At 42.7% G+C, this 15935-nt stretch overlaps 1 protein-coding gene across 4 annotated transcripts in view; it reads left to right on the forward strand.

Annotated features, from left to right (window-relative positions):
- Nucleotides 1-15935, forward strand: part of ATP6V0A1 (ATPase H+ transporting V0 subunit a1) — a 50493-nt gene that overhangs the window by 6889 nt on the left and 27669 nt on the right. For 3 of the 4 annotated variants that reach the window (XM_080923604.1, XM_080923606.1, XM_080923605.1), the window contains exons 3-9: nucleotides 1456-1534; nucleotides 3588-3685; nucleotides 4225-4353; nucleotides 9862-9965; nucleotides 10483-10609; nucleotides 12277-12359; nucleotides 13351-13444. In XM_080923604.1, coding sequence (XP_080779730.1) covers nucleotides 1456-1534; nucleotides 3588-3685; nucleotides 4225-4353; nucleotides 9862-9965; nucleotides 10483-10609; nucleotides 12277-12359; nucleotides 13351-13444 — 714 coding nt within the window. The remainder of the gene's footprint in view (nucleotides 1-1455; nucleotides 1535-3587; nucleotides 3686-4224; nucleotides 4354-9861; nucleotides 9966-10482; nucleotides 10610-12276; nucleotides 12360-13350; nucleotides 13445-15935) is intronic. The other variant, XM_080923607.1, reaches the window with a different exon arrangement.

A 15935-nucleotide genomic window follows, 5' to 3' on the forward strand; every position in this document is an offset into this window, starting at 1 on the left:
GAATTGATGCTATCCCTCTAGCCTTCTGGAGGCTCTAAAGGCTGAGCTCAGATCATCAAGCTTGCCTTGTCTCCAGGCATACTTTATACACTGAGCTATCTTGTCTACCTTGCAGTGGTTGAACATTTTATTCTTGGGCTGCAGAGATGGCTCAGTGGTTAAAGCACTAGCTGCTGTTAGAGAGGAGCCAAGTTTGGTTCACAGTTTTACATCACTCCAGTTATGTGGAATCAGATGTTCTCTTCTCCATGGGTTCCTAGACCACACACACACACACACACACACACACACACACACACACACAAAGTATATAAATAAATGTTTAAAAGATGTATCCCTAGTGGCTGTGAACTTTGACCTACACCTTCCCCTGCTCACGACACCTCTTTGTCTCTCCAGTAGCCATTTTGTAGCCACCATTCTCTCAGCAACACTTCTGTGAGTTCAAGCCTCTAAAGTGTACATGTAGGGGGCTGAAGATGGCTCTGAGGTTAAGAGCAGTGGCTGCTCTTCTAGTGGGTCAGGTTTGGCTCTCAGCACCATCTCTAATTCCAGTTTCAGAGGATCCGATACCCTCTTCTGGCCTCTGAGGGCACTTTGTATGCACCTGGTTCCCAAACGTTCTTGTAGACCTGCCACCTATGCACATAAAAATCTTTAAAAAGAAAAAAACCTAAATAGCAACATAAAATTGTACGTGTAGATGCAAAGTGCCTGGTGTGTTTCATTCAGTATAATGCCCCATGTTTTCTTCGTCCATACATCTCTTGATTGATTCTATATATTAGTTACTAGGAATAGCTCTGCATATTGATATTGGTTCTGTGTGTACCCAGAAGTGGAACTGCTGGATTATATGGTAGCTCTGCCCATCCTAGTTTATACTCCTATCAACAATACTCATCCTCATCAATTCATAGCACTTTTTGGACAGGTCTTCCTCTGTAGCCCAGGCTGGCTTTGAACTCCCAATCACCCTGCTTCTACAGAGCTGGGGTCACAGCGTGTACCCCCAAGCCTGGCTCTATCTTCTAACATTCTAACAGGTGTGAGGTGATACTCCTTATGGCTTTAGCACATGAGTGAAGTCAGACTGCCTCCAGAAGGTAACAACCTGGGGCAGAAGAACAGGTATTTGCCTTCTGTCTACTTTGTTTAGGAAGAAAGAGAGGAAAGCCCAGCAGAGAGCCTATGATGTGGCCGCCCAAGCTCCAAGCAGAAGGAAGGGCACTCACCACTTTGGCTAATTTGTCTTGTGCTGCAGTAGCACAGGAGGCTTTTAGCTTTGCTTGTATGACAGACATAAAGCCCTTTATATTGATCAGTAGACAATCTTGATTAGAGTTGCATTATACACTGGCTCAAAATAACTCTTCCATTATGGCATGTGTTGCTTGTAACACAGGATGCAGACTCGGTGTCTGAAGTCTTGCTGTTATGTTCTTGTTCTTTCAGTTAAATCCAGATGTGAATGTTTTCCAGAGGAAATTTGTGAATGAAGTTAGAAGATGTGAAGAAATGGATCGAAAACTCCGTACGTGCAGTGTGGTCTTGTATGACATCCCTATGCTGATTTCCCATTTGTCTCACGTTAGAGTCATTAGTCTCCTCAGAAAAGGAATAAAAACTCTACAGTAGAAACAGGAGTGTGGGCCTGAGTGAAAGAAAGCCAAATGTGGCTGCCAGCAGGGTCCTAGTTACCATCCAGCCTGCTGGGCCTGTGCAGTGTGCTCAGTAAGCAACAACAAATAAATAAGAACCAGATGTGCTGGTACACATCCGCAGCCTCAGCATTTCTGCAGTGAGGTGGGAGGGGAGACTTGTGGGCCAGCTAACTCGGAGTTCACTGCAACAGAAACAAGAAGCAGTGTAGAAGTCAGGAACCAATTTCCCAAAGTTGGCCTCTGACTACCACACGAGCACCCACACTCACACACGCGTGTACACACGCATGCACACATACACAATATAAATAAATTGGTTAAAAGATTTTTAAAAGGAGAGGAAAAAACCTGCAACCACAACATTAGGATGAACTTTTTTTAAAAAATATTTTTATTTATTTATTTTTATATATGAGTACATTGTAGCCGTCTTCAGACACACCAGAAGAGGGCATCAGATCTCATTAGAGATGGTTGTGAGTCACCATGTGGTTGCTGGGACTTGAACTCAGGACCTCTGGAAGAGCAGTCAGTGCTCTTAACCACTGAGCCATCTCCCTATCCCCTAAGGTGAACTTATTATATATAAATAGATTTCATGGACTTTGAGCTAGGTGGTGCTTAAGGGAAACCTTGTCCAAACAACAGGCTGAAAACATTGTGGTTGGTTTTTGCTGTTGTTGAATTGGTTTTTTTTCTTCTCTTTGACACTGTGTAGCTCAGGCTATACTGGAATTCTGTGTAGCTAGCTAGCCCAGCCAATGATTCTCTTGCCTTGGCTTCTCTGAAGTACTTTGGTTGCCTGTATATGCCACTATTCTTAGATTCCCAGGGGATTTTGTTTTGTTTTATTTGTTTTTGTTTTTTTCAAGACAGGGTTTCTCTGTGTAGTCCTGGCCATCCTGGAACTTGCTCTGTAGACCAGGCTGGCCTCAAGCTTAGAGATTCACTTGTCTCTGCCTCCCAAGCACTGGAATTCAAAGCATGCATCACCTCAGCCAGATTCTCATGGGATTTTAACAGCAGAACTATGTTACAGAATTCTAAAAGATAGGACTCACAATACTATCAAATTTAGACGTCATCCAAGCCGTTTATGAAAAGTGTAACATTCTCTAAGGCTTTACAGGTTAGGGTACTGATGAGTGACTGAAAACTTCATTCATTCCCCACAATACGCCGTTAAGATGTGGTGGCATAACCTTTAATTCCTGCACTGACCAGTTTGATCTTCATAGACACTGTCTGGAGGGAAGAAAAAAAAAAAAAAAGACAGGCATTACCCTCATGAAATACTAAGGAGCCTGTAATATACTTAACATACTTAACATACTCAAGGGCATAAGTCAGCATTTGAAAGTAGGTCATTCTGTCTGGCTCCAAACCTGTAATCTCAATATCTGCCAAACTGATGGTAAATTGGTCCCTAATCTGGGGGGGGGGGGGGAGTCAGTAGTTGTCATGGAAACCCTTTTCTCTTTCAGTGTTTTGGGTCCTTTTATGCTTAATTTTTGGCTTTTGATGCTTAAAAAATAACCCAATTGTTTCTAAACCAAATGAATCTTTTTGACCTAGAACTGTCAAATGCTCTCTCTGTTAAGGCTGTGTTCTGGTGCTTTGATTGACTGGTACTTACTTGATTTGGCATTTTGATTGTCGATTTGATTCGTGCAAAGAGCTATCATACCTGAAGGAAGTGCCACACATAGGGTAGAGAGGCAAAGCAAGCCAGTCTTAAACTGAGGTAAAGTCAGCCCTGGCGGTGTTTTTGGGGAGAAGCTGCTTCTTTTGTTTGCCAGCTCTGAGAAAGAAGCCTGTTCTAGCCAGGCAGCTTCTAGCCAGGATCTTCAGAGGTGTTTGCACTGTGAAAATTCCAGGCATGCCCACTACGTACATGTGAATGCTCTGCCTCTGTCGTTTTAGGGTTTGTTGAGAAAGAGATAAGGAAAGCTAACATCCCAATTATGGACACTGGTGAAAACCCCGAGGTGCCCTTCCCCCGGGACATGATCGACTTGGAGGTAAACAGTTCTCAGATAACTCTCCACATGAATGCAGGAATCGCTTTCCTGACTGGTTGGCACAGAAGAGTTCTTGCCAACCTTGTGAGCGCTGTCTTTTAATGTAAGATTTTTCTAGGTGGGACTTAACCCCTCTTTTATAATGTCAAACAGCATCTCACACAGAGATAGCATAATATACCATCAAATTCATGCCTGTTGGTTTACTGGGCACTTGTTGGATGGTACCTCACATACTATAAGGGTTTTTGATATTTTTGAGTGTCTCAATTATCACTGAGTGTATAGTGGAATCTATAGGCAAAGTCTCATTTAAGTGAAATGTTTTGCTTAAAGTTGTTGGGGGTGGGGTGGGGAATCACAGCATTTGTTTGGAGCTGTAGATAATTCGTTACCATGGCAACAGTTCAGGAGGTGCAAATTCAGTTAATGTCTTTTTAGGGTGAGCACAGCAAGCTGAATTTGAATTAACCTCTCAATTTTTCCCCCTTCTTTCTTTCTTTTTTTCTTTCTTTCTTTTTTTTTTTTTTTAAACCCAGGCCAATTTTGAGAAGATTGAAAATGAACTGAAAGAAATCAACACTAACCAGGAAGCTCTGAAGAGGAACTTCCTGGAATTGACCGAATTAAAATTTATACTGCGCAAAACTCAGCAGTTTTTCGATGAGGTCAGACTATTGTTTCTTCTAGTACTAGAGCAGCTGGTACACTGGCACAAGTGGGCCATGTCTTTATTCCAATGCTTATTTTGACTTGTTAGTTTGGAAGCAGCGCCATTTTGCACCCTGTTTTAGTTAAAGACTGTCAGAACGTGTTCCATTTTCCATGTAGTACATAGCCAGCCACGGCTTCATATATTTTTTACATTTTCTGCAAGCTTTCATCTCAAGACAGGGGTGGGGTGAGGGTGGGCGGGAAAGAACCTCAAATTGATGTGCAAGTATAGTTAGTTGACATGTTTGTGTGATATTTCTAGCTATGTCTTATAAGGTAAGTATAATTTATTTGAAGCTGGAGAGACAAGTCTGGTTATGCACAGAATTCCCATGAAATGTCCATCTCCAGATCTTTAATTATGAAATTGTCTTGTTTCCCACACTTGGGAGTTGTTCGGTACTGCGGCTCCCATGTCGCTGATTTTTCCGAAGTTTTCGTTGTGTCGAAAATATCGACATGATGCTGGTTTGGATTTTCCCGCAGTTACAGTTTATTATTTATAAGGAAAAATGTTACTAAGTTCCCTGGTTAAATCTAAAGGTACTGAGTTGCCAAATGACAGCTTGCTAAAGAGACTCCCCCCCCAAAGGAGTTAGCTCAGGTTTGTAGATGGCTTCCTCCTCCTAATTAATCTTGGGAAGGAGCATTCCCTTCCGACCCGGACGTGGCTCTTCTGATATTCTAACAAGTGTCTTTGCCAAACTTTAGACACTTTAGAAATCACCCTAGTTACTCTTACTGTGTTCCACCCAGTACACTGATTTCCTTTACTCGACAAAAAAACCTTGACAAAGATTTTTAGATATGAAGAACTGGTTTCAGTTGGTATCTGATAGGTTCTCAGCTTCACTTTTAATCTGCCTTAATGGAGGAGAGACCAGTGCTCCGTGGTTGTCAGGGTTTCCAGCCAGCAACAACAGCCTCACCTGGAACCTTGGGAGAAGTGTAAATCAGTCCCCACCGCAGACCTGCTGAGTCAGAAACTGGGGCTGGGCGGGGACGGCCCAGCTAGCCGTTTTAACATGTTTTAACTCAGGCATGCTACTTTGAAAACCATTATGTGGAGAAAAGTCTGTGATGCATTCTTTAATAACCACGGATTTTGATTTAGACAAGTCATGCTAATCCAAGGAATCTATGGTGGGAGACAAGGAGATGATGGAAGTTCATATGAATGTAACCACCTAATCTTCCCGGAACTGGAATCTGGTTATAAAGTAATAGAAATGTCCTATGAATATTTGTTTGCCACCCAAGCTGAGGGTTTTGAGCCTGGTCACGTTAGGAGGCACGAGGCAATGAGATCGACTCTGTAAGCGCTCACATCTTTGCCAAGGCAAAGTCACTTTTGCCATCGCCCTCACTGAATGGGGACTCCTGGATGCTCGCTGCCTCACATCCATGTATTCTTATCCGTTAACTCCTCGACTATACAACGAGCACTTACTCCTTATGAGTTCAGGTTGAGAAAGACCCAATCCCTTCAGTCAAAGGATATGTCCTTTGGTTATATCAGGGGATCCTGAGCTTAGCGCTGCCTATGGTCACAGTTGTACCTTTCTAGATGTGCTCAAGCTGGTACATCCTACGTGGCCTCATAGTCAAAGCTTAGCTACTTTCACATTTACTTGTGACTTCTTTTACTAGTCATGTAGCCATGAGAGAAAGGATCTCATGTTGCTCAGGCACGTCGTGAATTTGAGACACCCCCAACCCCCACTGCCAACTCAAGGCCAGCCTAAGCTATACAGTAAAACTTTCTCCCACTCCCAACTCCCCCAAAAGAAATCACTAAAAATAAGATGAATCATTTAGAAAAACAAGTTGCTACTTCAAAAGCATAGTTAGGACCCAAGTGTGGTGGTGCATGCCTGTAATCCCAGCATTTGAGAGGTGGAGACAGGAGGACCAGGAATTCAAAACAAGCCTCAGGTTCATGGTGGTTTTGAGTCCATACTGTGCTACATAAGACCCTCTCAAAAAACAAAACAAAACACAACAACAACAACAAAACACCAGAAAGAAAGATAGTCACAAAGATAAGCCAGAAAGAAAAGAACATAAATGGGATTTTATTTTTTTAAGATTATTAAGTCTAAACATTGTTAAAAAGAGACTCCAAGTCCTTATGGCCTTCATGTTCCATCCAGGGTGGGTTATTCTCTTTCTTGTGCTAAGCCACCCCAGCCCCGCTCTCCCAGGCGCTTTGAGCACAAGGCCTTGGCTGTGAGAGCTTCTCCACCGCTTTTTCCATCCATCTCCCTTCATTTCAAGCACAACCCAGCAGTGCACAGTCTTCTGGCCACAGTCACTGTGCTTTCCCTCACCACTCGCAGCCAGCACCTGGCTCATTCTTGCCACTGTTCCACAGTCTCAGCCAGGTCCCTTTCCATAGACCTGGCCCTGCTGCCAAATAGCAGTTGCAGACGCTGTTGCCCTTACCAGAGGCAAAGTCTCACTGAGTGATCACACTGTATGTGCACACTTAAGCAACACAGAAAGGTGAGCAAACCTGGGACCTCAGATGTCGGAAATTGAGTGTGTAATGAGATTTTGCTTCATGTTTGCAAATGGCTACCAAATGCTGCCAACCACAAACCTCTCCTCTTTTCTTATAATTGGGTGAATTCAATCAATAACTCAGAGTAACCAGTCAAAAGTGGCTAAATCGGAAAAATGATGCTTTTCTATTGGTGATAACAATCGGCAGGGTGTGTAGAAAGGGAGAAGTAAACATATGTTGAATATTCTTATGATTTAAGATGATTGTTAATCCAACGTAGCCATTTCTTACCCAGAGCATTTAAGATGATTTATTAATGATTATCCTTTTCTAGTCTTCTTGCTTATGAAGAACTGTAAGAGCTGGAGAGGTTTCTCTACATCTTTTACCATAAGCACCATAACATATGCGAGCGTAAAGAAGACTGGGAAAGTAATGGTTAATGGCATGCAGACCCCCGCCTCCCTTTCCTTCCCTGTTTTCCACCCATCTGCTTTCTTTAATTTTCTTTTCCATCTGCCATCTCCTCTGGGTGAACACTTCAAGTAGCAGCATTTCATTTCTTTCTCACTGGAGCTAGACAGTTGAAGTGTTGGTAGTAACCAGTGTAGCTTGACTGGACGTGCTGTTTATACTGAGCTGCTACAGACAGAGCGGAAGTTCCGTCCAGCAACCTCTTCTGTAAGGTGTGGTTTTCAGTGTCTTCAGCAGAGGAGGGGCAACTCGGAGGAAATTACAGGTGACTTAGAGAACTTGGCAGTATTGTCGTTACTAGAGAACCCTTGTCTTGGGTTGGAGAGATGGCTCAGTGGCTGAGAACACTAGCACTGGATGCTCTTCTAGAGGTCCTGGGTTCAGTTCAGCTCTCAACTGTGTGGGACTCCAGGTCCAGGGGATGTGGCACCTTCACACAAATACATTTATGCAGACAAAATACCAATGCATATAAAATAAATAAACTTGGGGGGAGTACACCATGGTCTCTGTGATCATGTTTTGCTTTTAGTTCATTTTATACAGGCTCTTAGTTCTGGTCACTGAAGTCTTCCAACAAGCACAATTTTGATTGCTATTTTTTTTTTTTTTTTTTTGAGTTTTCTATCTGAGACTTGGTGTTCTTAAATATGAAGTGGTGAAATTAGTATTTAGAATTTGATCTTTCTCTTTAATTTAATTCTGCTGGGTTTTTTGTTTTTTTTTTTTTTAAGTCTCAGCTCCAGATATCATCTTTGGAGCAGTTAAGTCTAAGTACAGTCTGTTCTTGTCCGCTGTCCCCTGCAAAAGCACACATGCCACACTGACTCTAGTAAGAGCCAGGTTCTGAGAACCACATAAGCCAGTAGGAAAGTCTTGTGAGGAACAATTGGTGCTTTTCACTTTACTAATGGACACCCCAATAACCCTGGGGATATAGTAATTTGACTATTCAGATTGTTTCCTGGTTGAAAAAAAGAAACCCTTATCTACCCATGTGACAGAAAGTAGTAATTAGTGTTCCCATTATCTGGCCTTAATTCTAATCACAAGGCAATATTCCTCTTCTCCATGCGCTTAAAAAAAAAAAAAAAAAAATCAGCTCTGATCCTAACTTCCCAAAACAATTACTTTTACTTTTTCCGCCCTTCAGAATTATCTGGTTTACACTGTTGTTTATTATATGTTTGGTCCATGACTTTACCATATAAGGCAAGCATGTGCCTTTGTTCCTCCTCATAGTTTAATTGATAGGATTAAGGTGAAATTGAAATTTGGAGTGAAAATGAAAGGGAATTTCCCCTGGTGTTTTGTTTGCTTTTGAATGGGAAGATTATTCTGGTCTCTTCTAATCTTTGGTCATACACTTAGTACATGGCTATTACAGCTGGGTAGATTAGGCAATGGAGATAGATATTACAGCTGGGTAGATTAGGCAGTGGAGATAGATATTACAGCTGGGTAGATCAGGCAGTGGAGAAGCTTCTTGGAGTTCATGTTCTAGGGCAGCTTCTCCATTCCGATAAGACTAGAGGTGTTAAAGGGAGAGAGGTGAGAAACAACAGACTTCTGTGGGAAACCCTTTGCCTTCATTTCATTGTATAAACTGTCCTAGTGGAAGTCATTTTAAGTCTCACCAACTAAGCAAGGCTAAACTCTAGACTGTTTATCTGTGGCCCTTTATTTCTACTACTTGGATGTTGTTCTCTGTTGTAAAGTCTGTACAGACTTTTCAGTATCCCTAGATTTATAGTCAGAAAATATAACCATTGGATATTTTACCTTAATCTTGTTTTTATGAGTACAACAGAGGCTCAGCCCTGTCCAGCTGCTGCATTTCTTATCCTCGTGAAAAAAACTCTCTTTAAATCCTGTGCTTTGGGGCATTTGTGTATGGCCATATTGACAGTCTTCATGTTCATTTACCAAAGGCTAGCTGTGCCCTTTCTAATTCCAGTTCACTGCTTACTTGAAAGAGTGTCCCACTGCATGTTTGCTCAGACAGTTTCTACTTGGTGGCTGTCTAGAAATGAAGTATTCATAATATCTGCAGAGCTGTTTGGGAGGTTGTTTGTTTGTCTGTCTGTTTTTCTCTCAAAAAGGAGAACTTTTTGGCTGGCCACCCAAGTTTGTTCAGGAAAGCATTAAAAAACAAATAAATGACTTCCACCTAGTAACAGATTTATACATGTCACCATCACGTCACGTTTTTCTTTTGTTCTGTTTCCCCAGATGCTTTTCTGGGGAAGTTTTGCTTTCTTTAGCTGTGTGTAACCTTTGTCCTTTCTTACTACTCTTCTTTTTGTGGGTTTGTTCTATCTTTTGATGTTTTGGGTTTTTGTTTTGTTCTGTTTCGTTGGTTTTTTTTTTTTTTTTCCTTTTTTCTCTTTTTATTTTTATTTTCTGAACCCATCTCCTGGTTCCTCGTTCCCTGCATGCCACTAACTATTTTCATTAGATATTAATTGATTTGTGAATTCAGGCTGAATTGCATCATCAGCAGATGGCGGATCCAGACCTGTTGGAAGAGTCCTCATCACTGTTGGAGCCAAACGAGATGGGAAGAGGTGCGCCTTTACGTCTTGGGTAAGCAGCAAGTCTCCATGGGTTCGTGTTCTTCTCTGCTGTTCAAAAGAGCAGTGAGTGCTGTATGCATGGAATCCCCTCAGCAGACAGAAGCAGGAAGACCATACATTTGAGGCCAGCCTGGGCTACAGTGAGGTTCTATTTGAAGCATGGCCTAGAGACATAGATCAGTGGTAGACCTGACCCTGGGTTTAATCTGAGGCGGTTGTGTGTGTGTGTGTGTGTGTGTGTGTGTGTGTGTATGTGTGTGTAGAATCATGAGTCTAGGGATTGATTTGCTGTCAGGAGCCACTTTGTTCTGAGACACTGAGAGGTTTCCCTAGAATTGTCTGGATTTTCTGGCAACCCTCTGATGTGTCCAGAGATGTCAGGAAGAAGAGAGTAGCAGACAGGCCTTTGGACACCACAGTCCGTAGTGTCCTGTGTGGTGTATAATCTTTCCACTTTCCCTCTCACTCTCCTGCTTTGTCTTAAGTCTCCCAGCCTGGAGTTCCCAACCTGACTCTTCTCCCCACAGCTTCGTGGCTGGTGTGATTAACCGGGAACGGATCCCGACCTTTGAGCGCATGCTTTGGCGAGTGTGCCGAGGGAATGTGTTCCTGAGACAGGCCGAAATCGAAAACCCACTGGAGGATCCTGTGACTGTAAGACAAGGAAATTGTGTCTTGTGGAGTAGGTCTAGCCCAGAGCAGTAGCACGGCATGGTGTTCCCTAGATCTGCCATTCATTACATGAGCCCTCGCTTGACCAACGCTTAAAGGCTCACTCCCCTCTCTAACTTAGCTCCTTCCATGTCTACACATATGTAGACATGACATACTCAGATTTTCAAACTTTACCAGTGTAGGGGCTTTTTTTGCATATTTTTCTCAATTATTCTAAACCTTAGTTTTTCTATAATAATTGTTACTACTCTGAGCTGAAAGAAAAATGGCCTTTTATGAAAATTAACATAAAATCAAGATTCCAAATTTGGTAATATTGTGTATTAAAAGATAGATTTTTCTAAACTCTAATCCTTATAAGCTGATGGAAACGTCACTCTCAAGATCTTATTATCCGATTGTTGGGAGAATCAGAATCTTAATTTAAGCATAGATACATGCGTGGTGAGAGCGCTCTTGCCCACCCAGCTCTTCGGAAAGGAGGAATCGTCTATGTCTTCGCTTTGCACACAGGCAGGACAGTGTACAGCGGCATCTACATGACGTGGGTTCAGATGTGCCATGGGGATGTTGTTCTTGCCGAGTATCAGTTAGGAGCCTATAGCTAGCTTACCTTAGGGGTGTCTTAAGGTTCTTTGTCCTAAGAGAAATTTAACTTGGAAATTTCTCAGCTTTGGTGGGAGTACTCTGTGGCTTTTGTCCCAGCCCCCCTCACTGAGTAGAAGCATGGTGACAGGGTAAGTGCTTCAGACAAGGGGTGCACTTTTTCAGGCTGCCTTGGGTTGTGGAAACATTGTAATCTGTAGCCATGTCTAATATGAAGCCCTTCTCAGGGCCGTTTGGTCAAGTTTCCTCTTCACAGGAGAAAGATTATTTTATCACAAAGCCAGGAGAGTTAGGGACTGATTGTCTGGAATCTAATTTTCTTCCCACTTTATCTTGTGGACGCCATCTGAACTTGTTTTCTTTTATAAAAGCAGTATACACTCTGTGCGTGAGGTGTCATAGACAACCTGAGGAAGAGAATCTTGGTAAATAGCTCACACACTTATTTTTTCCTCACAGAGTGAGCTTGGCATCCAGGGTTGTCTGCCTTCTTGGCCGGCATAGTCTAAGTTAGTACAGCTCCTGAGATTCTACACTCCTGTTTTTGCCAGTGACTTAGTGCCTTGTGTTCGTTCAGTCAGCTCTTTTATTTGGGTCCTTCTAAGCCCAGGAACAGCCAGGCTTCCTTCTGTTTCCTCTGTGCCTTTGTCATCCGAGAAACACAAGAGTTCAAGTAGAACTGGGGAGACGGGCTCCCCTGTGCTGAGCATCTCTTAGTTTCTCTCTCCACCTTCTGCTTATATCTGAAAACAGGAGGCTACAGGGCAGATATTCTCCAAGCGAAGCTTAAGCAATGGAGTAAGGGTAAAGCACAGAAGGCTGTGTCCTTAAAGGATTGATTTGTTCTGATGCCACCCAGGTTTAATTGTTCTAGAACTTCAGCACTTAGGAGCCTGGAGCTAGGACTGCTGTGAGTTCAAGGCCAGTCTAAGCTACACAGTGAATGCCGGGCCAGCCTGAGCTACAGTGTTGACTGTGTCAAAGGAAGTTTTCACCCGGATTGAAAATTCTGACTTTTTGGTTTTCCTTCTGGGGCCCAGGGTGACTACGTGCACAAGTCCGTGTTCATCATTTTTTTCCAAGGTGATCAGCTGAAAAACAGGGTCAAGAAAATCTGTGAAGGGTAAGAGATGTTGCCTGCAAACAAGAGGCACAGCTATGCTGTCTGCTAAAGGCTTAGCAAAGTGAAGCCAAGATCCGCATTAGTTCAGTTTTACACTGGATAACGTTCGGAATATTGTAAACCATCAGAAGTAGCTCAGGTTTTAGTTTATGTACTTTTCAAGTGTCAGGGGCTGTGGAGGTGGCTCCGTGGATGAGGTGCTTCCTGCAAAACCCACATAAGTGCCAGGTGGGCATGACAGCTATCATCCTGTATTCGGGAAGCTGCCGATGGGGTCTCAGGAGCACGCTGGCTGATTAGGTTCTCTGCATGGGCGAACTCTGGAGTCATGTACGCTACACACACATACCCATGTCCCTACCCAAAAAACCCAGCAAAGTCATAGTTCCTTTATTCAGGGACAGTGGGTTTACATGCCAGCATAGTGTCATAGGCATTGTATAAACTTTCTGGTACTCTAGTTAAGGACAGAATTTTTACCATGCCGTTTTTCTCTAGTATCTTAGAATATAAATTGCTTTTTTTTAAAGTTATTTTTTTCAACATTCTTTTGCAAAGATTTATTTATGTTTATAAGTGTTTTACCTGAATATGTTATGTGCACCACATGCATGCCTGGTGCTTTTCAAGGCCAGAAGAAGAGTGTCAGATCCCCTAGAACTGGAATTACAGGCGGGTATGACCCACCACACAGGTGTTGTGAACTGAACCTGGGTCCTCTGAAAGAGAAGCAAGTGCTCATAACTGCTGAGCAATCTTTCCAGCCCCTTACTATTTTTTCAGTCTCAAAATTATTTCCTAGTTAGAATGTCCAGACTGTCTAGCATTATTGCTGTCTGCAGGTCACGTCACATAAGTGATTCGTGTTGATGACCACAGCAGGCTAATCTGGTTGTACTCCTATTGTAAGCTAGGGTTATTTTCCGAGGGGATTTACATTGGATGCACTAAGAGACTTCAGTGTTCCTAAAGCTGTTCCTGTATCCTCCAGGTTCAGAGCTTCCCTCTATCCCTGTCCTGAGACTCCACAGGAGAGGAAAGAAATGGCTTCTGGAGTCAATACCAGGATCGACGATCTCCAAATGGTACGGGGGACCATGGGAATCAGACTTTGTGAACTACAGTAGTGAGCCAGTGTCCTCCCTTAAGCCCTTGACAGTTTGCTAAGGCACCTGCAGCAGTTGGATACCAAAAAAAGAAATGTGTGTGGGTAGGAAGTCCCCCTGGGAACTGGCAAAAGTCTCAGGATTGGACTGTTAAAAATAGCATTAGTCATCCTCCAGCAAGAAAGGAATGCTATGCCTCTGGAAGCCTCACTGCTTAAGAGCAGCCTGCTCCCCTCCATTTCCTAAATCTGAGATGGTTTTTACAATAATACATTTTTCTTAAAGGGTGCTGCATTAAGAAAAAGAAAAGCCAAACAACCCAGAAGTTCTTGTAGTCTTTTCTATCCTCCCACACTCTTTAGCAGCCTCTTACAGCCTGATATATCTTCTAGTTACCTTTGATCTTAGCCACATGGGCCAGTCAGAGAGCCCAGAGCTGACTCTTGAACCCAATAAGAGGACTGTTAGATTTTTATCAATTTACAACGTGAAAGTCATGCTCATCATAGTCCAAAGAGGGTTCTAAGGGAAGAGCCGTAGTTTGTGCTTATTTGGAAGGAAAAGGTCACCAGGGGGCTTGTCACTTTAGGACAAGTTTGACCTGCTGCTGGCTTCTTTGAGATACACTTCCCCATTTAACCATGGGAAAGACAGAAAGTTGATGTTTATAAAGAACGCATCTGAGCCATCACACTCCCTTCTAGGCTCATGGGTGGGTTTAAAGAGCATGTATAGTAGCCATTATGAATGACTAGAATTTGATTTTTTTAAAAAGTCCAGCTAGGGACCAACACAATGACAGACAAAGGTATTTGACACGAAGCTCTCCACACCACACAGCGTGACACAGCATGTTTGTCCACACACAGTTTTTGAAAAATTAAAAAAAAAAAAAAATGGCCAGGGGCTGTAGAGATAGCTCAGTAGAGCTTATAAATTCAGACATCATTTAGATCAGATATTAAGAAATTTCAGTGTTATTTTTGTTTGCTTTTGTTTTTTGAGACGATTTTTCTGTGTAGTCCTGGTTATCCTGGAACTGCCTCTGTGCACTAGGCTGGCCTCAGACTGAGATCCGTCTGTCTCTGCCTCCTGAGTGCCGGATGAGAGGTGTGCCCCACAGCGCCTGGCAACTCCAGGTTCGGAGCCTTACTCTACCATGGCTTCCAGAAGAAGGTGGGAAGAATTGCGAAACAGTCACAATGAGCAGGAAAGAAACGAGTGTCACACACTCCTAAAGTGACATGGCTTTCCCAAGCATGGTGGATTTTTTTTTTTTTTTTAAAACCTATAGAAGTCACGTCCTTTGTAGAAGACAGTTTGTCAGGGATGAGCTGCTGCCCCGTGAGTGGCTTTTCCATTACATAGTTAATATGAAACTCTTTAGAAAGAATTTCTAAAAACCTTTCAAAGCTTTAAGAGATTCTCACTCAGAAGTGTGAGCATGGGTGGCTGGCACAGCTCCTTCCAATTGGGAGCAGTGGGGTTAGCTTCATTTTTTTAAATTCCATTTTAATTTCATCGTATTTACTGTATACATATGAGCTTGTGCATCATGGCACACATGTGGAGGTCAGAGGACAACTTGTGAAATCCGTTATCTCTTTCTACCTGGGGTGGTACTCAGCTCATCAGACTTAGAGGCGAGCCCCTTTACCTGCTCAGCTGCCCATCTCTCCAGCTTCTGTTTCCTATAACTACCAATGCCTTACATAGCTGACGATAAACAAGATACAGGAACGTAGGCTGCCCCTGTCTCTTCCTCTAAGGGCATCTGTTCAAGTTCGTAAAGGACCAACACACAAGCTGTTTCCCCTTCATCAGGTAGCACCTGGACCGGTTGTTGATCACTATCCACTGGTCCTTTTTAAAAAAGATTTATTTTTATTAATTATATGAATTATGTATGTATGTATGTGTGCTTATGTGGTAATGTGCGTGTGAATGCATGTGCCTTTGGAGATCAGATGTTGCATGAGATCCCCTGGGGCTGGAGTTACAGGTGATTTGGAGCCCCCCTGGCGTGGGTGCTGGGAACTGAACTCTAGCCCTCTGGAAAAGCAGCAGCAGCAGCAGCAAGAGCTCTAATCTGTGAGCCATCTTTCTAGCCCCTAGAGAGTTACTGACCCTAAACAATGCAAGCAGAGCCAGGGGCCTTTCTATGTTGTGCCTTCGATTAGTGCTAAGATTGAATATTAAGAAAAAAAAAAAAAACTAAAAAAAAATTTTTTTGTTTGCCATTAGCTTGAAGCTAAAGGAAGATAGTTATGAACTCATTTCTTTTTTTTTTTTCTTTTCTTTTTTCTTTCTTTCTTTCTTTTTTTTTTTTCTTTTTGTGGTGGTGCTAGGAATTGAACCTAGGGCCTCATGCATGCGGGAAAATTTCCTCTACTACCGAGTTATGTTCTCCACCCAGAACTCAAATTTTGTGAGCTAGAGACATAATTCCATGGTAGCATGCCTTTATAGC

This window comes from Micromys minutus (genome assembly GCF_963924665.1).
Source record: "Micromys minutus genome assembly, chromosome: 10".
Taxonomy (NCBI): domain Eukaryota; kingdom Metazoa; phylum Chordata; class Mammalia; order Rodentia; family Muridae; genus Micromys; species Micromys minutus.